Genomic DNA, 26640 nt, shown 5'->3' on the forward strand with positions numbered 1-26640 from the left:
CACGATACAAAGCAAAGAAAACCAACCCAAACAAATAAAAAACCCCAAGCACAAGACCCAAACCAAACACCAACCAAAGGAAAAACCACAAACCAAAACAAAACAACCACCCTAAGGATCTGCAAAGGGTCTTAGAGTCTGTCAATGGTCTGCTGCGAAAGACACACCAAGGTTGTTGCCTATTTATCTGTTATTGTTTATTTATTTATTCTTATTGAGAATAGCAATGATCCCAATGCACTTCACAAACAACTCTCCCTCCCAGCTTGGGATCATCTGCAAACTTACTGAGGGTGCTCTCGACCTCCTTGATCATTGCTGAAGATATTAAAGAGAACTGGCCCCACACTGAGCCCTGGGGAACACCACTGGTGGCTGTCAGCCATCTGGATTTGAAGTGCACTGTCCAGGGAGCAGCTGGAGAAGGATGATCCTTACAGAGGTTGGGATAGGTGCCTGCTCAAGGTGCATTCACCCTTGCAGGGGTAGCTAGGGCTGACTCAGAGCTCTGGTCTCCCCCCACCAGCAGGAGAGGGGGATGGGCAATGACAAGGTGGCCTAGGGCATGGCAAAAGGCCTGGATCCTCTGCAAAGATGGAAGCAGCTCTCAACACGGGTGCTTAGAAACATGGCAGCTGATCAAGTGTTAAAGCATGCTACTGGAGTTCTTCCCCTCTGCTTTTAAAGCAGTGTGTATGAAAATGATTTCATTCATTAGCTAATTTACATGGAAATCACCTGAGGAATGCCAGGGACCTGGGGTTGTTTAGTCTGGAGCAGAGGAGGCTGAGGAGAGACCTCATTGCTCTCTACAACTCCCTGAAAGGAGGTTGGAGCAGGGTGGTTGTTGGTCTCTCTCCCCAGTATTAATAGAACAAGAGGAAACAGCCTGAAATTGTGCCAGGAGAGGTTTAGGTTGGAGATTAGGAAAAATTTCTCTGCTGCAAGAGTGGTCAGGGATTGGAACAGGCTGCCCAGGGAGGTGGTGGAGTCATCATCCTGGGAAGTGTTCAAGAAACGTGTGGCCATGGCACCTGGGGACATAGTTTAGTGGCCATGGTGGTGCTGGGTCGATGGTTTGGACTGGATGATCTCAGAGGGCTTTTCCAGCCCAACCAATACTCTGATTCTATGATCTCGAAGGTATGACATTCTTACACTTCAAACCGAGGCAGAAGAGAGAGAGGTGAAAGATCAGTATGAAACATGAAACCTTCACCATTCTTACCTGATCTGAGAGCTAACACAAACCTTCCAAACAAGAAGAAACGCTTCAATCAGCTCTTGGATCTGCTCAAGCACCTGGGAAATCTGTAGGACACAGAGGCACAGGACTCAAGAGCTTTGTTGAAAGCTGCTGCTGCTTCTTCAAAGCATAGAAGAGGGTGAAGATGAGGCACTTCACCAAACAAAGGATCCGCTGGGAAGCAATTCCAGCGTTGCAGGGAAAATCCAGCAGATAAGAGACCTCTTTTCCTTTTAACCAGCAGGGGTGAACTGAGTGAAAAATGCAAGACCATGGGCAGCTTGGGTGAAAGATTATGGGAGAAAAGTGTTTGCAGTTCCTAGGAAAAAGAGAATGGAATTAAACCCCAGGGAGGTGAACTGTAAAGCCTCCAGCTTTTCTGGGAGCTTTCAATGTCATAAGGGCAAAAATGTTTGTGGAGATGCTCTGCAAAGAGAGCAAACAACTCGGCTTGAAGAGCCACACAAAAATAAAGCTTTTTGCTGGATTATTTTTAATCAGGATTGGTTCCCTGATCCAAATCACAGCTCGCTGAAGGAACAGTCGTGCTGGCAGCACGAAGGGCTGGGGGCATGCGAATATCTCAGGCCCCAGTGCTGGTGAAGACTGCATTGTAAACCCCACAAACTGAGATTTGCTCTCCAAGAGCTTTGCTTTTATTATAAACTCCAAAAAGAGCAACCTGTTTGCTTGAAGAAATAATGTGAAGGGCATAAACCACCCCGAGGTGAAGGGAAAATGAAATGAATATCACAAGACAAACTTGACTAAATTGAGAGCTCTTCAGTGATCCTGAAACACTAGAAGGAAGTCTACGCAAGTAGAAAGTAGGTCACACTGCTAAAGGAAGAATATGAGGGAAGAATGCAAGCATGTAGGGGCAGAATCAGAAAGGCCAAATCCCAGAGCAAGACCTGGCTAGGAAGGCATAGAAAAGGAAAAGAGACAGTCCCAGAGGAGGAAGCCGAAGGGAAGGGCTGTGCCGCTGCTCAGCAGGGAGGGAAAGCTTTCAGATGCACCACTGGGGTAAAGCAAAATGGGAAATGCTTTCTGCTTTCAGCCTTCACTAGAGGAGACGTTATGGATGTTGACTTCATTGAAGCTGCTGATGGGCATTAGAAGTGATCTCTGGAAACAGAGTACACATGGCTGTTACTAAATAATGGTTATTAATCCCAAGCACAAATCCAGGCTGGGCAAAGAATGGCATGAGAGCAGCCTCGAGGAGAAGGCCTGGAGGGTGTCAGTTGATGACAAACTCCCCAGGAGCCAGCAATGGTCGCTGGCAGCACAGCAGGCAGCTGAGTGCTGAGCTGCATCCAGACTAGGGAGAGCAGCAGCACAGGGAGGGGATCCTGCTTAGAGTCCTGCACCTAGTTCTGGCCACCAACATAAGAAGGGCATGGAACTGCTGGAGCATATGCAGAGGAGGCCACCAAGATGCGCAGAGGGCTGCAGCACTTCCTGTATAGGAACAGGCTGAGAGAGCTGGGGCTGTTCAGCCTGGGAAAGAGAAGGCTCAGGGGAGAACTCAGAGCAGCCTTCCATTAACTGAAGAGGGCTATGGGAGAGCTGGAGAGACTTTTAAAAGGCATGGAGTGACAACATGAGGGGTAGTGACTTCAAAGTGGAAGAAGTGTGACCATTTTAGGCTGTGCCTTTAAGAAAGGGACAGTTGCTGGAACACTCTGGCTGAATGTTTTGAAAAACAAAGATATTCTAAACAAATTTCATTGGTAGATTGGTAGAATGCAGCTTTAAGTTTGAGTTCAGTTCGAGTCTCAGTTAGTTCAGGTCTGTCTGTCCTTTTTCAGCCTGTCTGCTTCTCTCTCTGAGCAACAGCTGCGGACGGAGTTAACCTTGAACTAACAGATAAGAATAATCCTTGCATGCACTTTGAGCTAACAGAATTTCCTCCTTAACAATTCCCTTTTCTCTCTCTAACCCTTTTTGGGGAAAAAGGGAGGTAGGGGGAGAGAGGGGGTAGAGGGGGGGGACCCTCCTGGCCGGAGGAGGGAGTTTTGTTCTGCACTACCTTCTTTGCTGTATATTTCTGTAGATATTGTAGATACTGTGTATTGTGTATATATCCATCTGCATCCCATCCTGCTGGTCAATATAGCTCTTACCTCATTTCTGCTTCTCCGACTGAGTTAGCTGTGGTTTCTTTGTGTGTGGGGGAGAACTGAACTTTCTCTCACCACCACAAAGCTCCATTTAGATAAGACATGAAAAAGCAATTCTTCCCCATGAGGGTGGTGAGGCACTGGAACAGGTTGCCCAGAGAATTTGTGAAGGTTCCAAGTTTGGAAGAGTTGAAAGCCAGGTTGGATGGGGCCTTGTGCAACCTGCTCTAGTGGGAAGTGTCCCTGACCATGGCAGGGGGGTTGGAAATAGATGATTTTTAAGGTCTCTTCCAATCCAAACCATTCTATGATTCCATGATAATTTAGACTCATAACAATTGGCTTCAAAGTTGGAGCTGTTCGTGTGGAGCCAGAAAAGACCTACTTGCCTTTGAAACTTCTGCTCTGTGATTCTTGTCCTGCTTTACTTCTCTGCTCCTGCCTCCATCACAGCAGTCCTGTGTGTGACCACGTCCCATGCAATGTGTGCAGCTCACAGAGCTCATCAGCTCAGCATCCTGCCTCCCTTCTGCAAAGCACTTGAGCACATTCTTCAGAGCTTTGCTTTATTTGAGCAGAGATATCTTGCAGATGTTTAATTTGAAGCTCATGTGTAGTCTCACTGAAGTAAATGGGATTACTAAAGTACTTAAAGTAATTCCCTGCTGAATCAGGCTTTTAAAGGGTAAGAATAAATGTGCCTAATTTTTATTCATGCATTGGGTATCTCTGCACTAATAGTTTCAGCTCAGCAGATTTGTATCTAGTTAATACTAAATCTCTGCAGTTTCATCTCTTCACCTGCTGCACCGACCACCCCTGCAGCAAGCACCTTCCTAAAGCCAAGCCTGCACCCAGGCAGTGTCAGCAGGCACTCATTTTTGCATGCAGGCAACGTCACCAGACCCAGGGCTGGCAGAAGGTACAGGGCAGCATAACCACTCAAGGCAAACTGTTTCTGGCTGGCCAATATACAACAAGAATCCAACTCTTTTATCAGTCATACACAAGCTGCACCTGGACCTTGTATCCTCCAGACACTGCATCTATCAAAGACTTCAGAAAACACCCTTGTAAGGCAGATTTAAACAGTGGAAGCAATTACATTTATTCTGGACAAAAGGGGTGAACTTCACTCAGCTGGTTTAGCACCAGCCTTGGTAGAGTTAGAGAATGGTTAGACATTGAACTGCTGGAGCGGACCCAGAGGAGGCCATGAAGTTGATTGGAGAGCTGAGGAACCTCTCTGACAAAGACAGGCTGGAAGAACTGGAACTGGAGAAGAGAAGGCTCCAGGGAGACCCTAGAACAGCCTTCCAGTACCTGAAGTGGGCCACAAGAAAGCTGGGGAGTGATGTTTTACAAGGGCTTGTTGTGATAGGATGAGAGGCAATGGCTTTGAGCTGGAAGAGGGCAGATTTAGACTGGAGATTAGGAAGAAATTCTTACTAGTGGGGCTTTTGTGACTCAGCAATGGAAGGGGTGCATCTGATGAGAGAGTGTGGGATTCCCCCAGCTCCTCCATGGGTTTGAGCTGCTCTTCTGAAGAAGCAGCTGCGCCCTGCTGCCTGACAGCCCAACTGACAACTATGGTTGTGCAGGTCCTTGCCTGCCCAAGCCTTACCTTTGGCTCAGTATGGGTGAATTCCTGGATTTGCTGTTGCTTCTTCCTGGATATACTATACTATGAGTAACTAGATTTGCTGTTGGAATGACCTGGGTAACTGCCCCACTGATGTCCCTGTGTTACTGTACTGCTACTCAGAGATGAACTGTTGATCCCTAAAGCTGTTGGTCTAATGTCTGTCATTGTACAGCAAACCCACTAGTTGTGGCCACCTTAAGTTCTTACATCGGAACACTAGAAAATGGAGAAAAGGAGACTGTAGGCAGTCCTTCACCCTCTCTACAACTCCTGAATGGAGGTTGTAGTGATCTGGGTGTTGGTCTCTTCTCCATAGGAACAAGTGATAGGAGGAGAGGAAGTGGCCTCAAGTTGCACCATGGGAGGCTTAGGTTGGATATGAGAAGAAATTTCTTCACTGAAAGAGTTTTCCACCACTGAACAAGCACCCACGGGAGGTGGTTGAATCCCCATCCCTGGAGGTGTTTCAAAGAGGCAGAGATGTGGTGCTGAGGGCCATGGTTTAGGCCCAGCCTTGGCAGAGCTGGAGAATGGTTGGACTCAATGAACTTAAAGGACTTTTCCAGCCCAGCCCATTCTGTGATTCTGTGCCAGCTCACATACTTATAAAATCTAACAGGCAATTAGAAACTGGAGACCCCAATTACTAATTTAATTGTACACTGGTATCATGCTGACTTCCAACAGGGAGTTCTCCCACAGCCAGACAAAGCATTCCACTCTTCCAGAAGGCTGTCAGAACATGACAGGGCTTTGTCTTGTGTCAGAAGACAGGAAAGGGTGATGGAGTGAAAACTGACAGCACAGGTGCCATCACCACTACTAAAAAGTCTACTAAGAAGTACAAGGTGTGTGGAGCATAAAACTTGATGAGCTCAGGAAATACTCAAAGACTGAACTGAATCTTCTTCAGCAATCCCAAGCTTGGCAGACTTCTCCTCTGCTCTCCATAATGGCTTTCCACAAGAGCTCACCCTGCAGCGTAGGTCTCAGCCCTTTGCTTCAGCATGCTCTATAGCCTTCTCTAAAGGCTGCATGATGTCTGCACTCTCATCTTCAACACTCCAAAACTATGGAACAAAATTCCCAGGGCACAAGGGGAACTCATCAACTCATGGACTCATTTAGGTTTAAGTCAAAACTACTTACAACTGGGCTGAATTCAGCACATGTTTCTGAGGCTCAACTATTTCAGCTTCTGATGGTTTGTGTTCGAATCTTTCCATTGCAATGTTCTGCTTTGACCTCCTGCTGCTACAGAGCCATTGCTATTTCCCAACTTTCCTAAGCCATCTGTGTCCAGCCAGTACTCCCCACAATTAATAATCATGATTCATGCTTTGAGCAAAATCCCCATCTAGGAAGAACATTTGCTTTCAGATTTTCTTCCAGCCCTGATCTCTGCACCAGAACAACAAGCTAGGATGCCCCACGACAACCTTCACTTCCTTCTCCAGCATTCTCTCTGCTGTTTCTCCTGTATGTTATCTGATTATCAGATACCTGACAAAGGAACACTTGGCAGGATCTAGAGCTGTTCAGTCACCCAGCAACCCAGAGGCTGAAGGCATAATGAGAGATTCCTTGCAAAGCTCCCACCAGGGCTGTCCTTGAAAGGCCTGGCCACCACTCCATTCTTTGTGCCCAGCATTTATCCATCCCTGGGCCTGCTGGTTTGCCCCTTAGGGAAGGTGTGCTCAGCGGGGAGGCACCGGAAAAAGGACAACTAGGCTCTGCTCAAACTAGTCTTAAAGCTTGGAGAAAGTAAAAATCATAGAATCACAGAACCCTTTGGGCTGGAAAAGACCTGTAAGATCCCAGAGTCCAACCACTCCCCAGCCCTGCCAAGGCTGGGGCTAAACCATGTCCCTCGGCACCACATCTCTGCCTCTTTGAAATACCTTCAGAGATGGGGTTTCAATCACCTCCCTGAGCAGCCTGTGCCAGTGCTTCAGACAAGTTTATTCTACCATCCAACCTAAGCCTCCCCTGGTGCAAGTTGAGGCCATTTCCTCTTGTCATATCACTTGTTTACTCGGGAGAAGAGACCGACCCCCACCTGGCTACAAAGTACAGGTGCCACCTGAAGGCTGTCTTTGATCACTTGTTGCTAGCTGTGCAGGACAGGCAGCGCTGTGAGTGGAGCAGGGAGCATCCAGTTCGGCCGGGCCCGGCCAGACCAAGCCCCGCCAACCCCCCGCAGCTCCCAGTCTTGCCCGGCCCTCAGGCACAGAGAACTGCCCTGAGGGGCACGGACCTGCTCCCGGGGACCGAGCCCACCCCGCACAGCAGCGACGGCGGCAGCGGGGAAAGCGCTCAGGCAGCCCAAGCGCCGCGCACCTGCCCGGCAGCGGCAGCAGCTTCCCGGCCGGGGGCGGTCCCGAGCGGGCGGGCGGCGGAGGGGCGGGCAGGGAGGAGCGGGGGGCGGGCGCCGCTTGCCGCCGGCGGGGCTGCGGCTGGGCTGGGCGCGGGCAGGCGGCCGCCGGAGCGCTCGCAGTCGCGGGGAGCGCCGGGGCGGTCGGGCGGGAAGGGAAAGCAGGGCACGCGAAGGGAAGACGGGCGGGGGGAGGCGGCGGCGGCGCCGCGCTCGCCCCGCTGCCCTGGATGACGGGCGGCCGGTTCGACTTCGACGATGGCGGCACTTACTGCGGCGGCTGGGAGGACGGGAAAGCCCACGGGCACGGCATTTGCACCGGGCCCAAGGGGCAGGGCGAGTACGCCGGCTCCTGGTCCCACGGCTTCGAGGTGGCGGGCGGCTACACCTGGCCCAGCGGCAACACTTACCTGGGCTACTGGGCGCAGGGCAAGCGGCACGGGCTGGGCGTGGAGACGAAGGGCAGGTGGACGTACCGCGGCGAGTGGTCCCACGGCTTCAAGGGGCGCTACGGCGTGCGGCAGAGCCTCAGCACGCCAGCCCGCTACGAGGGCACCTGGAGCAACGGGCTGCAGGACGGATACGGCGTTGAGACCTACGGGGACGGAGGTGGGCGCCGGCGGGGGGCGCACCGGGCGCGGCGGCAGCGGGAGGGGGAGCAGCGGGGGCGCGCCTGCGTGAGCGCGCACGCCGGGGGCAGGGCCCTTCCCCCCGTCCCCAGCCGGGCGTCCAGCCGCCGCCCCTCGTTCCGGGTCCGAGCTGGGGGCTGCTTCCTCGGCGCGGCCGGGTCTCTCCTGTCTCCCCTGTCCGCTTCCATGCGCCGTGCCCTCGGCGAGGAGCGGCGCTGTGCAGAGCATTGGGCCTGGCTCCCCTCAGGCCCCCTCTACAGCGACTGCCGGGGAAGCGCCACAGGTGCCCAGTGCCCGGCCGGGCAGGGAGCCTCCTGGAGCAGGCTGTGCAGCCGGGCCGGGCGCTGTCTCCCCTCCGGCCGGGAGAGATTCGCATCCCGCCTGCTCCAAGCAGCTTGCCCTGCTGGGCGCTGAGGCGGCTGCCCGGCTCCCCGCCCGCCATAACGATGGCCGTGGCTGGCCGGCGGTGGCCGTGGCTGGCGGCCGGGGCTGGCAGCGCCGCTCGGGGCGAGCGCGGGCCGGCGAGCTGCCGCCTCGCTCCCTGCGCAGCGCGTTGTGGGGAGGCGGCAGGAGCTCCCCAGCCGAGCCCTTGCGCCCGGTAACTTGGCTCGCAGGGATGGCTCTGTACCCTGCGTGCACTCTGGCGAACAGTTCGCGGGGGTGGTGAGGCGGGCGTGGAGCTGGCACACAATCGCTGAAAGCCGGGCAGGCTCCCGTGCCCGGGCTCACGTTGTAGTGGAAGGCGGCGTGGGTTTCGCTCGCTGTGCCGAGCAGGAGCTGTGCTGTGGCATTACAGGGGCCTGAGTCGCGCACCTGTCACCGCCGAAGCGCAGATGTGCCCGGGGCTGGGCTCCTGGGGGGTGTGCGGAGGGCGCTGGGCAGCCTGCCCTCTGCCTTGACTGCGCAGCAATCACGAAGCCCGGGGGCAATGAGGTCACCCAGGACCGGGGCTTATTTGGATAGTGGCTTACAGTTCGTGTGCCTCTGTCATTTCGTGGTCTGTGCGGATCAATGGGATGAGGTCAATGGGATGATGCTCAACAAGGCCAAGTGCCGGGTCCTGCACTTGGGTCACAACAACCCCGTGAACGTTCCAGGCTTGGGGCAGTGTCGCTGGAAACTGCCTGGCAGAAAAGGACCCGGGGTTTTTGTCAGCAACTGGTTGAAGATGAGCCAGCAGTGTGCCCAGGTGGCCAAAATGGCCACCAGCACCCGGCCCAGATCAGCAACAGTGTGGCCAGCAGGAGCAGGGAAGTGAATGTCCCCTGTGTTGGGCACTGGTGAGGCCACACCTGCGTTCAGTTTTGGGGCCCTCACTCCAAGGAGGACATTGAGGAGCTGGAGCATTATCCCGAGAAGGGCAGCAAAGCTGGGGAAGGGTGTGGAGAACAGGGCTGGGGACGAGCAGCTGAGGGAGCTGCGGATGTTTAGTGTGGAGAAGAGGAGGCTGAGGGGAGACCTCATTGCTCTCTACAAGTCCCTGAAAGGAGGCTGGAGCCAGGTGGGGGTTGGTCTCTTCTCACTAGTGAGAAGTGATATGATTGGAAATGTCCTCAGGCTGCACCAGGGAAGGTTTAGGTTGGATATGAGGAAAAACTTCTTCACTGAGAGGGTTCTCAAGCACTGGCACAGGCTGCCCAGGGAGGTGATTGAATCCCCACTCCTGGGACTGTTTCAGAGAGGCAGAGATGCGGTTCTGAGGGCCATGGTTTAGCAACGAGACTTGGTAGATTTATAGCATGGTTGGAGTCAATGATCTTAATGGTCTTTTCCAACCAAAGTGATTTGGTGATACTGTGACGGATAAACCTGATTGAGCAGCAACGGTGGAATCAAAGCAGTGGAGGCTCTGGCATCAGTAGTAGAAGTGGACCCTGCAACTTGTGTCTGCAGAGTTCTCGTCAGATTGTTTTGCCACACCCTTCAGGGGAAAAACTGATCTCAGCCCTAGGACTGGAATTGTTGGGTTTTCTTCCCTTCAGCTTCGAGCAGAGTCAGAGGTAAGGCGTATGTGGCACAGCTAAAGGACTAACCTGTGTGTTGGATCTCTCAGTTGATGCTGTTGCTGTTCCCCAAAGAGGTTTGTGCTCAGATTTTAGGAATCATGTCAGAGAAGAGGGAATTTTATATTAAGCAGAAGAATCCTTTACAGCTGGGGTCCATTTTTAGTTTTTTTTCCTTTCCTTTCTGAAATACAAACTGTGGTGAGTTTGGGGAGGGTGAATGCACTTCAGAAAGTGAAAGGTGCTGTGCTTGAACGCTTCTTATCTCCTTGCTTATCCATATTTGTAGCTGAATTACAGAAGGGCAGGTGAATGTGCAGTGGCCATCTTCTAGCCTTTCTTCTTTCCAGAAAACTGTCATTGCAGTAAACTTTCTAGGAGCAATTTCCTCAACCTGAAGTTCCTTTTATCTTTTTCTTTACAGGCTTCTTGTGGAATTCTAAAACATTTCATTGTAATATTGATAACTGAATCCTCTGAATGTTAAGACTTAGACCCCATAGGAAAGGCTTTCTGGGCACCAGCATGTGAAGTGTGCAATTCCCTGGGACATTTTCAGTCCTGGTAAATGGAATCTGTTTTCATGGCCTCAGTTTTTGACACGTTCCAGCTCATGTAAGCAGAGGGTGTGAAGCCCCATTGATTTTCATTAAAGTGCTTATGAATGAAGCAGAGCAGCATGTCCTAGATGTTTGCAGATGTGCTTTTGTTTGCCTGCTCTGGGAACAATAGCTGTGTTTGTACACCAGAAGAATGCCTGAGATGTTTTCACAAGCAAACCAGATTTACATATGTGTCTTCACCATACTGTGAAATATCTGCAGGGAAGGTCTTCCTTTATTATGACCTGAGAATAACAACACAGGGAAATAACTCTTTAGGCTATGCCAACTGCCACTTTGTTTTCAAGCTTGCTATGATCCAGTCCTGTTTGCTGCTATTTTATTTTCCCTTTCTTTCATAGATTCATAGAATGGTTTGGGTTGGAAAGGACCTTGAGGATCATCCAGTTCCAACCCCCCTGTCACAGGCAGGGACACCTTCCACTACACCAGGTTGCTCAAGGCCTCATCCAGCCTGGCCTCAAATACCTCCAGGAAGGGGGCATCCACAACCTCCCTGGGCAGCCTGTTCCAGTGTCTCACCACCCTCAATGAAAAGAATTCCTTCCTTATCTCCAGTCTAAATCTCCCCTCTTCCAGCTCAAAGCCCCTCGTCCTGTCACAACAAGGCCTTGTAAAACCTGCCTCTGCAGCTTTCTTGTGGCCCACTTCAGGTACTGGAAGGCTGCACTAAGGTCTTCTCAGACCCTCAGACATCAGACTCGCAGATATCTCTGTGGTCTCCTTTGGACATGCTCCAGCAGTTCCATGTCCTTTTTATGTTGGTGGCACCAGAACTAGGTGCAGGACTACAGGTGGGGTCTCAGCAGAGCAGAGGGGCAGGATCCCCTCCCTGTGCTGCTGCTCTCCCTGCTCTGGATGCAGCTCAGCACACAGCTGCCTGCTGGGCTGCCAGCGAGCACTGCTGACTCGTGAGGAGTTTGTCATCAACTGACACCCCCAAGGCCTTCCCCTCAAGGCTGCTCTCAAGCCACTCCTTGTCCAGCCTGGATTTGTGCTTGGGATTGCCTTGACCATTGTTGAACTTCATGAGGTTGCTTGGGCCCACGTCTCCAGCCTGTCCAGGTCCCTTTGGATGGCATCCCTTCCTCCAGCGTGTCGACTGGACCACACAGCTTGGTGTCATCCACAAAGATGCTGAGGGTGCCCTCAGTTCCAGTGTCCATGTGTTGGTTTAACATGCATTGGTGGCATTAGATTACACTGAGGGAGGTAGAAGGAACATCAGCACTGGAAGTGCTCCTCAGTGTTCCTGCTTGCAGCACTTTGCACAACATGAGTAATATATGTCATGCTGTGTTTAAGTGCTCAAAATTGTCACTCAGTCAAGTCTCTGAGGAAAACTCTGCCAATTATAAACCATGATCCTCCATTCTCTGCATGTGCTTATGCTGGGCCTTCAAGTGGCCTGCCAGATTTTTCCCTACAGCATCCTGGGCTTCTCTGCCTGCCTCCACCTGCCTAGATTTTGTTGGCTCTGTCTGGATCTGGGAGCCTACCTTCAGTGGTTTTCAGGGGGGGACTAAGGCCTAGCTTGGAGTTTTCAGTATGTGTAAATAAATCAGCAATTGATGATCCTGCTAGCAGCAGTAAGAAGCATCTTGCTGTGAGATGATGTCTTGTTCTGCAGAGGTCAGCCAATGGCAAACAAATCCTTAAGCAATGCTCTTCAGTAGCATGTGTGTTTACTGGTGTCTGAGTAGCCCTCTGTCCAGATGCATGCTTCTCAAACACTGCAGTCTGAAAAGCATGCAGAAATCTTGATGGAACAACAAATCTGGTACACCACAGAAGATGGAACTAAAGCCTGAGGAGTGATAGGTCCTTGGCCTCAGCTTTTTCACCCAGCCTAGTTTTAACTTGTAGCTGTGAGCAAGCACTGGTATTCACAGCTGTAAGATGTACACCAAAGGGTTCTGAGGAGGAATGGCACAGCCTAACTCGAAGGTGCCAGGTTCTGAAAGTAAACCTTACAGCAATTTGCCAGCAAAAATGAGACAAAAATATTTCTGCTATCTCTCAGGCTCAATAGAATCACAGAGTCACAGAATGTTAGGGATTGGAAGGGACCTTGAAAGAGCATCCAGTCCAACCCTGCTGCCAGAGCAGGATCACCTAGGGCAGGTCACACAGCAACATATCCAGGTGGGTTTTGAATGTCTCCAGAGAAGGAGACTCCACAACCTCTCTGGGCAGCCTGCTCCAGGGCTCTGTGACCCTCACAGTGAAAAAGTTTTCCCTTATGTTCCATGGAACCTCCTCTGCTCCAGCTTGCACCCACTGCCCCTTGTCCTAGCATTGGACATCACTGAGCAGAGCCTGACTCCATCCTCCTGACACTGCCCTGCACATCTTGATCAACATGGATGAGGTCACCCCTCAGGCTCCTCTGCTCCAAGCTACAGAGCCCCAGCTCCCTCAGCCTGTCCTCAGCAGAGAGATGTTCCACTGCCTTCAGCATCTGTGGCTCTGTGCTGGACTCTCTCAAGCAGTTCCCTGAGGTCGTTCCTGAGCTGAGAGGCCCAGAACTGGACACAGTATTCCAGATATGGCCTCACCAGGGCAGAGTAGAGGGGAGGAGAACCTCTCTTGGCCTACCAGCCATACCAGTTCCAAAATCCCCCATCCTTTCAGGGGGCCTGATTGAACCAGCTGGATGGTCAGCCATGGTCATGGCTGAATCTTCAGTTACAAAGGCTACCAAGCCTAGCTCATGGGAAAGAAAGCTGAGCAGTGTTGCTGTGATCAAATACAGTTTTAAATTAACTTGGTAATTACAGTATTAATTAACATTTTAACAGCTGACCCTTAGTGGAACTGCTTTGAGCAGTCAGTTGTAGCAGGAAAAGGTTTGCTTGTGGTACTGTCATTCATGTTTGTATCTGTAGATAGGCAATCCTGCATCTGTTTGTCTCTTCACAGCTAGGAGAAGCTTCTTTTATCATGCCTTACATAAGATGCTGTAGTATTTAACTCTCATACCTTTTCTGACTCATTTCAAGTCATCTAAAATTGCTTCTCTTGAAGATCCAGTTATAGTCTTATGTCAAATTACTGTCCAGATCTCTTATATCTGCATTATGGACACCATCCTTCATATTCCATTAACATATTTCACCTTTAAAATGTAAGATGAAGAAATCAAGGCAAGTGGCTCAGCTTTCTAGCACTGGCAGCCTTTCCCTTAATGGATTTGTAAGGACGCTAGAGATGTTGTTAGCTGCAGGACTCCGCAAAATTCCAACTAAATGGCTTTGGTATCTTCTAAGGACCAATTCAGTGTGAATCTTCCATTTTCTCATTGACTGCTCTCTCTTTAGAAGCAGCTGGCATTGATTCTGTTTCCCCAGTAGAAGGCAAAACCAGGCAAGTTCTTGTTGATTTAGTGCCCTTATGTGCAAGAGCGACTGCTTCACTCCTTGCTCCAGAGCGACGACAAGTGCACGTGCTGAATGAGTTAGTGGTGTTTGAGCTGTCCATTTTTGTTAACTAAGAAACCAAAGTGAGAAGAAAAGTGAACCTTTTGCACTCCTGTAAAATTCCATACTGAGATAAGTTGCTTATGCTTTGAGTAGCTGGAAACTTCCCAGCAGAGCAAGACCTGTGAGTGTTGATCGACAGCTGGCTTGAAGATGAGCCACTGTGTTCCCAAGTGGCCAAGAAGGCCAGCAGCATCCTGGCCTGGATTGCCAATAGTGTGGCCAGCAGGAACAGGGAGGTGACCATTCCCCTGTGCTCAGCACTGGTGAGGCCACACCTTGAGTCACGGGCTCAGTTTTAGGCACCACAGTATAAGAAAGATATTGAGGGGCTGGAGTGTGTCCAGGGAAGGGCAATGAAGCTGGTGAAGGGTCTGGAGGACAGGGCTGGTGAGGAGCAACTGAGGAAGCTGGCATTGTTTACCCTGGAGAAAAGGAGGATGAGGAAAGACCTCATTGCTCTCTACAACTCCCTGAAAGAAGGTTGGAGTGAGGTGTGGGTTGGTCTCTTCTCCCAGGTAGCAAGTGATAGGATGAGAAGAAATGTCCTGAAGTTTCCCCAGGGGAGGTTCAGGTTGGGTATTAGAAGAGACTTCTTCACTGCAAGGGTTCTCAAGCACTGGCACAGGCTCTCCGGGGAGGTGGTTGAATCCCTGGAGGTGTTTTGAAGCGGCAGAGATGTGGTGCTGAGGGCCATGGTTTAGCACCAAGTACAAGGTAGAGTTAAAGAATGGTTGGACTGGATGATCTTTCCCAGTTCTGCAATTCAGTGCCACTCAAGAGCAGCACGTGGAGCTATCCTGAGGAGCTGCTGCTCTAATGTAATGCTGTAGTACAATGAAAATGAGCTGTAGGTTTAAATGATGTTAACCAGTGCAGAAAATGGGATTGCTGGGTGGAGCAGAGAGTGTTGCACAGCCAGCCCCTCAGCTCCAGCAGGTCATTGCAATTTGAGGGGGTCCCAGGTGCACTTCTGGGCGATGTGCAGTGGTTTCTTCTCACAAATTATCAGTGTGTGTCTGGAAAATGGCTGTTTAATAAGGAAAAGCCCATGCAGCATGGCTGCTTTTTTGCAGTATTTACAGCAGAGGTCCCAGCAGTGCTTTGTGCTCCTGTTTCTATTTGTTCTTCTCCATATGCTGGGGGGTTTAAAATAATCATCTTCCTAGATTCAGCGCCCTTCCAACCAGTGCAGCAGTAGGTATCCAGGATACAGAGAGTGAGCAAGGAACTAAGGGAGCTGTTTGTGTCAGCAGCCATCTGTTAAAACAAAAACCTTCCCCTTTGGAGCATTTTCTACTGACACCCAAGAGTCGTGTTGTGGAACGTGTCTGCTCTTCTCTAAGGAAGCAAGCAGGCTCGGCACAGCTCCTGGCGCGCTCCGAGGGGAACAGTGGCACAGAACTTGGCAGCAGGGGGACTAAAGGAGTAATTAAGAGACAAGTGACAAGTTCAGGACCAAAATGGTGTGCTTGCACAAAGGAGGTCCAGCAATCCTTGATGAGATCAGGAGCAGCCCTGCAGAAAAGGGCTTGGGGTATTGGTGGACAAGAATCTGGATATGAGCCAGCAATGGGCACTTGCAACCCAGAAGGCCAATGGCAACCTGGGCTGCATCAAGAGCAGCGTGGCCAGCAGGTCGAGAGAGGTGGTTCTGCCACTCTGCTCTGCTGAGACCCCACCCAGAGTACTGTGTCCACCTCTGGGGCCTCTGACACAGAAAGGATGTGGGCCTGCTGGAGTGGATCCAGAGGAGGCCACACAGATCATCAGGGGGCTGGAGAACCTCTCCCATGATGACAGGCTGAGGGAGCTGGGGTTGTCCAGCCTGGAGAAGGCTCCAGGGACATCTTAGAACTGCATTTCAATATCTGAAGGGGACTTACAGGAAGGCTGGGGAAGAACTGTTTAGAAGGGTCTGTGGTGATAGGATGAGGGGCAAGGGTTTGAAACTGGAGCAGGGGAGATTTATGTCGGACATCAGGAGGAAGTTCTGCACAGTGAGAGTGGTGAGATGTTGGAGCAGGTTGCCCAGGGATGTGGTTAAGGCCCCATCCCTTGAGACAATCAAAGTCAAATTGATGAGGCCCTGAGCAACCTGGGGATCTGACTGCAAGGGGTTTGGACAAGATGACTTTTGAGGGTCCCTTGTAAGCCACTTGCGCTCTGTGATTGTGTGAACCTCAGAAACAATGAAGCTTTGAGCTGCACCTACACCTGCAGGTGTTTCACAGCTGTTTTCACCACAGTGGAGTCAGGAGCTGCGTTTGATGCTGGGTGTTTAGCTCTCTGAAGAGCAGTTTGTAACAGGTGCTCTGGTTAAAGTAGATCAAACCCAAAGAAATAGTTTAGGGACTGCTTCTTCATCCTTCTGGAAGAATATTCAGACTCAAAGTACCTTAGAAAAGAAAAAGGCAGCTCTAGGTGGGCAAGAGGCTGCATTTTGAGGAGCTGGAACAGTTTAATGGGAATTAGAATGAAATTATATTAGAAAGCAAATTCTTTTGTATTTGCCAGTTGTGGGAGTTCTGGCATCATCCTTTGGAACATCTGGTGGGATGGCTCTCAGAAACCAGGCATTGCAGTATGGATCTCATCAGAATGAAAATGTATTTCAACAATACAAGACCCAGAGTGTCTGCAGCAACAATCAGATGCTGCTGGGCTTGGGCTGGGATGCAGCTCCCTGTGGGTGTCCATGGTTTCTCACATCAGCTCTTCCCCATGAAACAAAGAGTGGCACAAAGAGTCAGGGTTGCCACGCTGAGATGTGTGCACAGTGTGCAGTGTTCTCAGGGCCAAGGGATCCCTGTTTCCCATCTCTGTCACAGCAGCACACAGAGTGCCCTGTTTGCTGTACTGGGGATGCCAAAGCGCGGCAGGAGATCCTGCAGAGGGAGGTGTGCTGAGGCTTGGTTCTCCCATTCAAAGACATGCACAAACTTCACAACCCTGAACTTTGCAACAGAGATTTCCAGCAGGCCTGGCTGAAGACAAAACGCTTCAGTGGACTGTCCAGTACGTCCTGACGGGCAGAGCTCTGGGGTCACTGTAAACCCAAGAGGACAGTTTTAAAGTGTACTAATGCTGAGAGCAGCTGGAAGCAAGAGCCAGCAGTGTCAGGCTCCCTTGCCTGGCTCCCTCCTTCCTGGCTCCCTCCCCCACTGACTGCCTCTCCTGTGGCTCTGCTGCCCACCTTAAACAATTGTTGAGGGAGTTCTTTGTCTGGAATTGTTGTCCCTGGAGGGATCCATTCATAAAATGCTTGTGATTACAGTTACTGTGTCTTGGTTGCCAAAGCAAATTCCTTCAGCTGGGAAAGTGAAGGATTTATTAAGTGGAATAATTATTTGTAAGGAAAACAAGTAGCAGAAGTCCTTTATCTTCTGCACCACGTGCTGGGTTTCTGCATTTCTTTTTGCCAGAACCAGAGCTGCCAACACATCATGTCCTAGCTGGCTTCTCTCAGATTGTCACCTTAGGATGACCCAACAGTCCCGCACTTAAAACTCCAGAAGTACTGGAGAGTGTCCAGCAGGGAGCCAGTAAGGTGGTGAGGGGACTGGAACATCTACATTATGAGGAAAGGCTGAGAGACCTGTGGCTGTTTAGCCTGGAGAAGAGCAGTCTGGGGGGGATCTCATTAATGCTGATCAATAGCTAAAGGGTGAGTGTCAGGGGGACGGAGCCAGGCTCTTCTCAGTGATCTCCAGTGACAGGACAAAGGGCAATCAACACAAACTAGAACACAGGAGATTCCACATGAATGTAAGTAAAAGATTATTCACTGTGAGGGTGGCAAGGCCCTGGAGCAAGCTGCCCAGAGAAGTTGTGGAGACTCTGGAGACATTCCAAACCCATCTGGACATTGTGATCCTGTGTGATTTGCTCTAGGTGACCCTGCTCTGGCACGGGGGTTGGGCTCGATGATCTTCAGAGGTGCCTTCCAAGCCCTACCAGTCCGTGGTTGTTGCCTGTGGCATACCGGCTGCAGAGTGGCAGGTCTCTTATGGATTCCTAACTGTAGTTTCTCCTTGTTGCTCTGCCAGGTACCTACCAGGGGCAGTGGACAGGAGGGATGCGCCACGGCTACGGCGTGCGCCAGAGCGTGCCCTACGGCATGGCGACCGTGATCCGCTCCCCGCTCCGCACCTCGCTGGCTTCGCTGCGGAGCGAGCAGAGCAACGGCACCGTCCTGCACGACGCCGCCTCAGACAGTCCCGCCGGCACCAGGGGAGGCTTCGTGCTCAATTTCCACAGCGATGCCGAGGCCGTGGGCATCAAGAAGAAAGGAGGCTTGTTCCGAAGAGGATCCCTCCTGGGCAGCATCAAACTTCGCAAGTCCGAGTCTCGGTCATCGATATCTAGCAAAAGGAGCTCCGTCAGGAGCGATGCTGCTATGAGTAGGATTAGTTCCAGCGATGCCAACTCTACCATTAGTTTTGGAGATGGTGACTGTGATTATTGCTCTGTGGAAGACCACGTCGACGCCACCACTACGGAAGCCTACATGGGCGAGTGGAAGAACGACAAGCGCAGCGGGTTCGGCATCAGCGAGCGCTCCAACGGGATGAAGTACGAAGGGGAGTGGCTCAACAACAGGAGGCACGGCTATGGATGTACCATGTTCCCAGATGGCACCAAAGAAGAGGGGAAGTACAAAAACAACGTTTTGGTCCGTGGGATAAGGAAGCAGCTGATACCCATACGGAACACCAAAACGAGAGAAAAGGTGGACAGAGCGATAGAGGGCGCCCAGCGAGCCGCCGCCATGGCCAGAACCAAAGTGGAAATCGCCACTTCAAGGTATGTTACCCAGAGCATCCTGCACTTTCAGAACCAAAAGTGTGGTGCAGTGTGTGGCCCATCCAAGACTCACAGGTGCAAAGGGGCAAATGTTGTCTTTAGGGAGTGCTTGCTGACCTTTGGGGCTCACCAGTCACTGCACTGACTTCGGGGGTGTTGCACGTAGGAAACGTCAAACCTGGAGTGAAAGTGTTTGTGTCCCATTCCATGCCGTGAATGGCAGCTTCCATTCTCACCCCTTCCCACTGCATTATGCCTTCAAACCTGCTTGGAAAAGAAAACTAGGGAGGAAATGTGGAGAGTGATTTGAGGAGTGTGGGGCGAGGACTGAAAGTCTTCCCATCAGCATTGTGTTTCTTGTGTTGATGTGGTTTTTGGGTAGCATCTAAGACTCGCTGAAGTGGCCCGTTGGCTACTGAGATGCATCTGGTTATCTGAGACACTGGTATGAGAAAGGGCAAAGTGGTCAGGGTTCCTGTGCTCAGAGGCTGTTGATTCAGGTCAGGGTAGTATCTGCTGAAAGAACGCTTTCATTTTACAGTGTGCGTCCTCTGCAGTCTCAGCTAGTCTGGATCTTACAACCACTACTTCATGGCCATCTTCATCCCACCCTCTGCCAAGTGTTTGAAATGAGAGAAGTGAGCAGGAATTTGTAATGGGTGGGTCAAAAAAGAGTGTCATTTTCACCTTGAGCTCCTACCCAACAAGCAAGCCAAGCTGAGCTGAAACTGTTGCAAATTAAATCAGCATAGCCAGTTTTGGTGGGTTTTGCTGTTAAAGCTGAGGGCTCTTACAAAGCTGTTTCATTTTTAATGTCTCCAGTAAGTTTCTGTGGCAGTTACTCTGTTGTTGGTTTTATTTGTTTCCTTAGGGCAGGCTTCTCTTGAAATAGTCTAGAGACCAAAGCAAGAGCCCAGAAGTGTGCCTGAAAGAAAATCTTGGTTTAGGAAGAGGATGTCACCTTACACTCAGAGCTGGACAACTGATTCCTGACTCAGGGTGGGAACTGCAGAGAGCTGCCCAAGCGGGAAAGCTTTGATACATGGATAGCTCGCAGCAAAAAGGACTTGAGAGACAGACATGAAGAATTTAGCACGTTGTTAAAGACCCATCCTGAGCACTGGAATGGCTGAAGGAACTGGGGCTGTTTAGACTGGAGAAAAGAAGACTGAGGGAAGACTTTCATGGCTCTCTGCAGCTCCCTGGAAGGAGGGTGCAGTGAGGTGGGGATTGGTCACTTCTCTGTAGTATCAGGTGATAGAATGAGAAGAAATGGCCTGAAATTGTGCCCGGGGAGGGTTAGGTTGGAGATTAGGGAAAATTTCTCTGCTGCAAGAATGTCAGGGATTGGAATGTCAGGTGGTGGAGTCACCAGCCCTGGAGGTGTTCAAGAAACCTGTGGCCATGGCACTTAGGGACATGGTTTAATGGCCATGATGGTGTTGGGTCGATGGTGTTGGGTCGGATGATCCTAGAGGTCTTTTCTAACTGAACCAATTCTATGTTCTGTGATCCTGAGTAACTGGAAGGTAGCTTCTATACATGCATGCAAGGCAGCTGTGGTCTGGGCTGTTCAGGTTACAGTGCCTGCATTTCCTCTTTTAGAAGGGATGTGACTCTGGAGTGCTTTGTTTGCTGCTCCTTCCCTTCAGTTTGAAGTGAATGACAGTGTTCAGCTTGGCTCTTCTGGAGCAGTCCATGAGAACAGCATTCACTTCTTGGAAAGATGTGCTTGAGAGTGCAACAGCAGAAGGCATCAGTCGTGCAGCTGTGACCATGGGTATTGCTTTGGGTCTCCAGCTCAGAATCACTCTGAAACAGTCCCATGACTACCAGCAAGGATAGCAAGAGGGCATGTTTAGGTTTCACCTCTTTTAGCAGCCTTTGTACTGAGTGTGCTGGCACTGAGTCAAAGGCAAAGAGGCCTCAGGGCTTGCTCAGCAGCGACAGGCATAGCTGACATGAGCTGTGCTTCTGGAGGGGGGCTGGGCTCACCTCCTAAGGGGCCGCTGCCCTGCCTATCCCAGGGCTTCAGAGCTGCCTTTGGCATGGAGCAGCAGCAAGGCTGTGGCACAGTGTGCACCAAGGAGCTTGTAGTGATAGGACGAGGGAGAATGGATTGAAGCTTCAGGAAGGGAGATTTGGACTGGAGATGAGGAAGAAATTATTTAGACTGAGGGTGGTGAGACACTGGAACAGGCTGCCCAGGGAGGCTGTGGATGCCTCTTCCCTGGAGGTGTTCAAGGCCAGGCTGGATGAGGCCTTGAGCAGCCTGGTCTAGTGGAAGGTGACCCTGCCTGTGACAGGGGGTTGGAACTGGATGATCTTCAAGGCCCCCTGCAATCTAAGCCATTCTATGCATCTCTGAGTATATGAATCCTTCAGACAGTAAGACTGCAGTGTCTGAGAGGAGAGTGAGGATTGTGGTCCACTGCTACACCAAAAGGTCCAGGAGGATTGTTTGTCTTTGCTTCTCTGATGTCTCATACGGAGGTGGGTCTGCCTAGGTGGCATAACCTCAAACCTTCTGTGTGGCATTTCCTCACCCCTGAAAACACTGAATGACCCTTCCAAAGAGCTGGAAACCTTGACTCTCAGCCTGCTCCCTTCCTTTTACACGCAGCTCTGGGTCGGATGCTGCTCTTCATCCTGCATTGTTTATTCCCAATGTGTGTGCTCAGCCAACTGAAACCAGACCATTCTCCTCTTCATAGCTCCCTGCTGGCCAGGGCAGGTTTGGCTGCTGGTTTGACCCGTGACAGATGTCTACACAGTCATCAACAAGACCCACCACTGTTTTGCTTTGTATTCCTGATGTCTTTTTATGTCTGAAAGTCCTCCTTAATAACCCACGTGGGCTTCTTTTATTTAAAGAAAAACCTGCAATTTGGGCTAAATGTTGCTCCCCTGAACCTGAATGGAGGTTGGCTCTCCTGGCTCAGCCTTTGGCCTTTGGAGGCATTTGGGCTGAGGTGCTTTAGCTAAAATAACAGCAGTTCTCAGCAGCCAGCAGATCACAGAATCCTGTGAAGCTGCTCTACAGCTACACAGGGCTGTATCCAAAGCAGATTATAAATGAGCAGTGAATAAGAACTCTTGTAAAATGACAGCTCAGTTTAACAGCCTTGATTCAAGTGTGCTAGGACCTGGACTATTTTTAAGGCAAAATATTAAGGCATAAATGGGAAAGCATGAGAATCTGAGGAGTCTCAGCAGTATGGTCTGTGTTTTTTCCCTTTTAAGAATATTAAAGAGCTTTTTAAAACAAAAGAAAACCTCATTATTACAGGCAGGGATTAAGTCTAAAGTTATCTTTCCCCCACTGGTGCTCCAAGCAGTCAGGTGTACTCTACACTCATTTTTGGGTGGCTAAAAGGAAAAGCTGCCCTCCAGAAATTCATAATCAATTCACAGAATGACTTAGGCTGGAAGGGACCTCAGAGGTCATCCACTTCAACGTCCCCACCACGGGCAGGGACACCTCTCAACCCAAGGCCTCCTCCAATCTGGCAGAGTCAAGGGGCAGAATCCTCTCCCTTGCCCTGCTGCCCACACTCCTCTCGATGCAGCCCAGGACACAGCTGCCTTCTGGCATGTGCTTATTCCAATCACATGTGAAATGCTTCCAAGGCTGGAAGGTGAACATTTGGAAGAGCCCTTTGGAAGGTGCTAAAAAGCCCCTAGTGCCCATTCAGCCAAGAGTCAAACTTGTTTTGGGATACCAGATCATTCTCACTGGAGGCATTTTGATTCCTTGGCCGTGGCAGCCTTGTGTCTGGTGCAGAGGCAAGGTCCCTGTGCAGTCTGGTGTGGACTGGAGTTGCACTGGAGCTCTTCATTCTTGCTATGAACACCACTGCCTCTCATTACAGCATGTATGTTTCATTACTGTGTGTCATGTCTGTTCAGTATGTTTCATTAACTTAGCCTCCCTCGGCACTTAAGAGGGCTCCATGTCCAGATGGAGACAGGTGACAAGCGGTGTCCTTCAGGGCTCTGTGCCAGCAGCAGTGCTGTTCACTTTCTCCACCAGTGCTACAGACAGCAAGACTGAGGCACCCTCAGCAAGCTTGTAGATGCTACCAAGCCAAGTGGTGTGGTTGATAAGACTGAAGGACTGAATGGGTGCCATCCAGAGGGCCCTGGACAGGCTGGAGAGGTGGGCTGAGGAGAATTTCATGAGGCTCAGTATGTCAAAGTCCAAAGTCCTGCACCTTGTTTGGGGTAACCTCTGCTTTGAAGACAGGCTGGAAGAATTGGAACTGTTCAGCCTGGGGAAGAGAAGGCTCCATGCACACCTTAGAGCTTCATTTCAGTATCTGAAGGGCACCTACAGGAAGGCTGGGGAGGGACTGTTAGAAGAACCTGTGGTGACAGAACAAGGGGCAGTGGTTTGAAACTGGAGCAGGGTGTTGGACATCAGGAGGATGTCACAGCAGTGAGAGTGGTGAAATACTGGGACAGGCTGCTCACGGAGGTGGTTGAGGTCCTATCCCTGGAGACATTAAAGCTCTGACTTGCTGTGTCCCTGTGCAGCCTGCTCTAGTTGGAGGTGTCCCTGCTGACTACAGGAGGGTTGGACAAGATGCCTTTTGAGGGTCCCTTCCAACCCAGTGCAGTCTGTGCCAACCATCCTGTGTCAGGAGCTGACGCTCAGGGTTTGAACACAAACTCACCTTCTTGTACTTGGTGTCTCTGGCTGTTGGAATGCCTTGGTCCCATCAGTCAACCTGCAGCACTGGGAGCAGAGGGAATGCTGTTTGTTTGCACATATCCATCACAGACCAGGTTCCTTCAGTAGAGCTTCAGAATTGAGCTCTGGGAGCCAGGCCTGTGGGGTTTTTCCCTCCCTACAGGTGTTTCATAACTAATCCTCAACTACAAATTCTTTTAAGTGCTGAGTCTCCAAGCAGGAACACTATGCAAAGGGACAAGATCCAAAACAGGTCTGGTGAGGAAGGGCTGAGGAAACTGAGGTTGTTCAGCCTGGAGAAAAAGGAGGCTGTGGGGGAGACCTCATTGCTCCCTACAGCTCCCTGAAGGGAGGACCAACCCCACCTCAGTGGGGTTGGTCTCTTCTCCCTAGTAACAAGAGGAAATGGCCTCAAGTTGCACCAGGGGAGGTTTAAGTTTGGTATGAGAAGAAACTTCTTGGTTGAAAGCGTTCTCAAGCACTGGCACAGGCTGCCCAGGGAGGTGGCTGAATCCCCATCCCTGGAGGTGTTTCAGAGAGGCAGAGCTGTGGTGCTGAGCACCATGGTTAGCCCCAGCCTTGGGAGAGTTAGAGGATGGTTGGACTGGATGATCTTAAAGGGCTTTTCCAGAACTGTTTCTATAATTTTAAGATGAAAGTACTTTAAGAAATAGGACTCAGAAGATCATGTGTGGATGAAAGGGAGAGCAAGAAGACCATTTCCTTGTTGCTGTTTTCCTTATGTTACAGTGAGCTTTCAGTCCATCAAACAGAACACTGATTCTTACCCCTGCCAGAAGCTGACCACTTGTAATTGCTGCAGAGCTCTGAGCTGTCAGTGAGGTGTGCAGGTGTAAGCCACTGTGAGGAGCTTTGACCACCTCACAAGCAATATTGGGATGGGCTCTCATTGCCTGAGCACCTGAGGGCTGCCGAAGCATAATGCTGCCTTTGTGTCAGGAGCTGCACAAACAAAGTACCCTGCTGGAGACCTTGTGGGCTGGGAGAGTGGCAGTGCCCAGCAGAGAGAAGGACCTGGCAGCAGGCTGGGAAAGGAGCTGTCATGAAGGGAGCAGTGAAACGTCTTGTGAGTCCTGAGGCAGGGCAGCTCCTCCTTGTCAATGCACTGCCTGTGCTGAGGGACTAGCTAGCTCCTGCTCGGGGAGACCTCTGAAGGGAGCACTGAGAAGGGATGAAGTGGTGCCTTTCCTGCAGAGATTTCTTTTTCAGAGCACCTTTTGGAGCCAGCTCATGTTTGTGTCCAAGGCCACAGTTGCTCTCTGTGGCTTAGTTGCAGCCTTTATTTCTTTAACTGAAGCTGCTGAAATCCTTCTTGTGATCCTCTGCCATGAGCAGCCTGCTCTGCTCTGTGCAGCTGTGAAGATGTTGGTGGAGGGGCTCCAGGAGGAAAGTGCAGGAGTATTCATTTGGTATCAGATTCCCAGGACAAAGATTTGGGGTTTGTTTGGGCATGAGGTGCTACCATAGCCTGGACTTTCTTGGGTCCCTGCTCTCCCTTGCTGGCGGAGTGGCCTCCTGGAACCAGAAGCTGGATTGTTTCATCTTTGATGATGAGGATGATTTAGAGAGCTGATTTGTCCTGAGGTCAGGCCTGGTGTTGGCCCTGCCTCAGCCTGGGCACTTAGTGTTGGCTTCAAGTCACTGGGCAGCACCAGCTTCTGCCCCAGCATGGCTGCCCCCAGAGCACTGGCAGCAGATATGTGTGGTGCCAGTGCTTGGATTTGGGACAGCATTTATCAGGAGGAAGTTTGCGTATCCTGTGCTGCCCTTCTGGGGTTCTGTAAAGTGTGTAGAGCTGACAGGAAGGACTCCTGAGTAGTACTTTTAGTAGTAGCCTCCTGCTGCTACTAGTAGTAGCCAGTTCCATTGTTTCACTGGTAGGGCTTAGAAGGCACCTCAGAGGATAAGAGTCCAACCCCTCTGCCAGAGCAGGGTCACCTAGAGGGAATCGCACAGGAACACATCCAGGAGGATTTGGCATCTCTCCAGAGACAAGGACTCCACAACCTCTCTGGGCAGCCTGCTCCAGGGCTTTGCCACCCTCACAGTGGAGGATTTTTTCCTTATGGAAGCCCCTGTGCTCCAGTCTGTGCCCATCACCCTTTGTGCTGTCACTGGAGACCACTGAGAAGAGTCTGACTCCATCCTCTTGACACTCACCCTTCAGATAATGAGCAGCACTAATGAGATCCTCCCTCAGTCTCCTCTTCTCCAGGGTGAGCAGCCCCAGGGCTCAGCCTCTCCTCATAATGTTCCAGTCCCCTCATCACCTTAGCGGCTCCCTGCTGGACTCTCTCCAGTAGTTCCTTGTCCTTCTTGACCTGGAGAGCTCAGTTTATTGCCTTGTGTGACCAGTGCTCTCAGCTGGACCTGGACAGGGTGTGACCTCTGGGGCCAGCTGGCGCTCTCCGCACGTGGCGGCCGGGTTTGTGCCCACCCCGGGCGGCAGCTGCCAGTCGCTTCCCGGCGGCACCCAGCGCCCTGTGCCACTCCCGGCCTGCCCAGCTGGCTGAGCTCCCCTGCCAGCCTCCCTTGACTCCAGAAGCTGGACTGGGCACTTGGAGACCAGCGCCTCACACGCCTCTGAGATGCTTTGCTTATTATAGCTGAGATACGAACATTGTGTTTGGAACAGGATCCACCAAACCCGAGGGCATGGCCGGGGCTGCCCGCGGTGGGGCAAGGGACAGCCAGCCGTGGGGCAAGGGGCCGCCCACGCTGGGGCAGGGGACCACCAGCCGTGGGGCAAGGGGCTGCCAGCCGTGGGGCAAGGGGCTGCCAGCCATGGGGCAAGGGGCCGCCCGCCGTGGGGCAAGGGGCCGCCCGCCGTGGGGCAAGGGGCCGCCCGCGCTGGGGCAAGGGGCCGCCCGCGCTGGGGCAAGGGGCCGCCCGCCGTGGGACAAGGGGCCGCCAGCCATGGGGCAAGGGGCCGCCCGCGCTGGGGCAAGGGGCCGCCTGCCGTGGGGCAAGGGGCTGCCCGCGGTGGGACAAGGGG

At 51.5% G+C, this 26640-nt stretch overlaps 1 protein-coding gene across 1 annotated transcript; it reads left to right on the forward strand.

Moving 5' to 3' along the window:
- The first annotated feature begins 7530 nt into the window (after nt 1–7530).
- LOC128897786 (junctophilin-1-like) lies at nt 7531–26158 on the forward strand. The gene is made up of 3 exons (XM_054167211.1): nt 7531–8000; nt 18175–18931; nt 26044–26158. Exons 1-3 carry the CDS (start codon nt 7622–7624, stop codon nt 26156–26158), a joined length of 1251 nt encoding a protein of 416 aa, XP_054023186.1. The 5' UTR covers nt 7531–7621.
- The last annotated feature ends 482 nt before the right edge of the window (nt 26159–26640 follow it).

This window comes from Dryobates pubescens, chromosome 14 (genome assembly GCF_014839835.1).
Source record: "Dryobates pubescens isolate bDryPub1 chromosome 14, bDryPub1.pri, whole genome shotgun sequence".
Classification (NCBI taxonomy): domain Eukaryota; kingdom Metazoa; phylum Chordata; class Aves; order Piciformes; family Picidae; genus Dryobates; species Dryobates pubescens.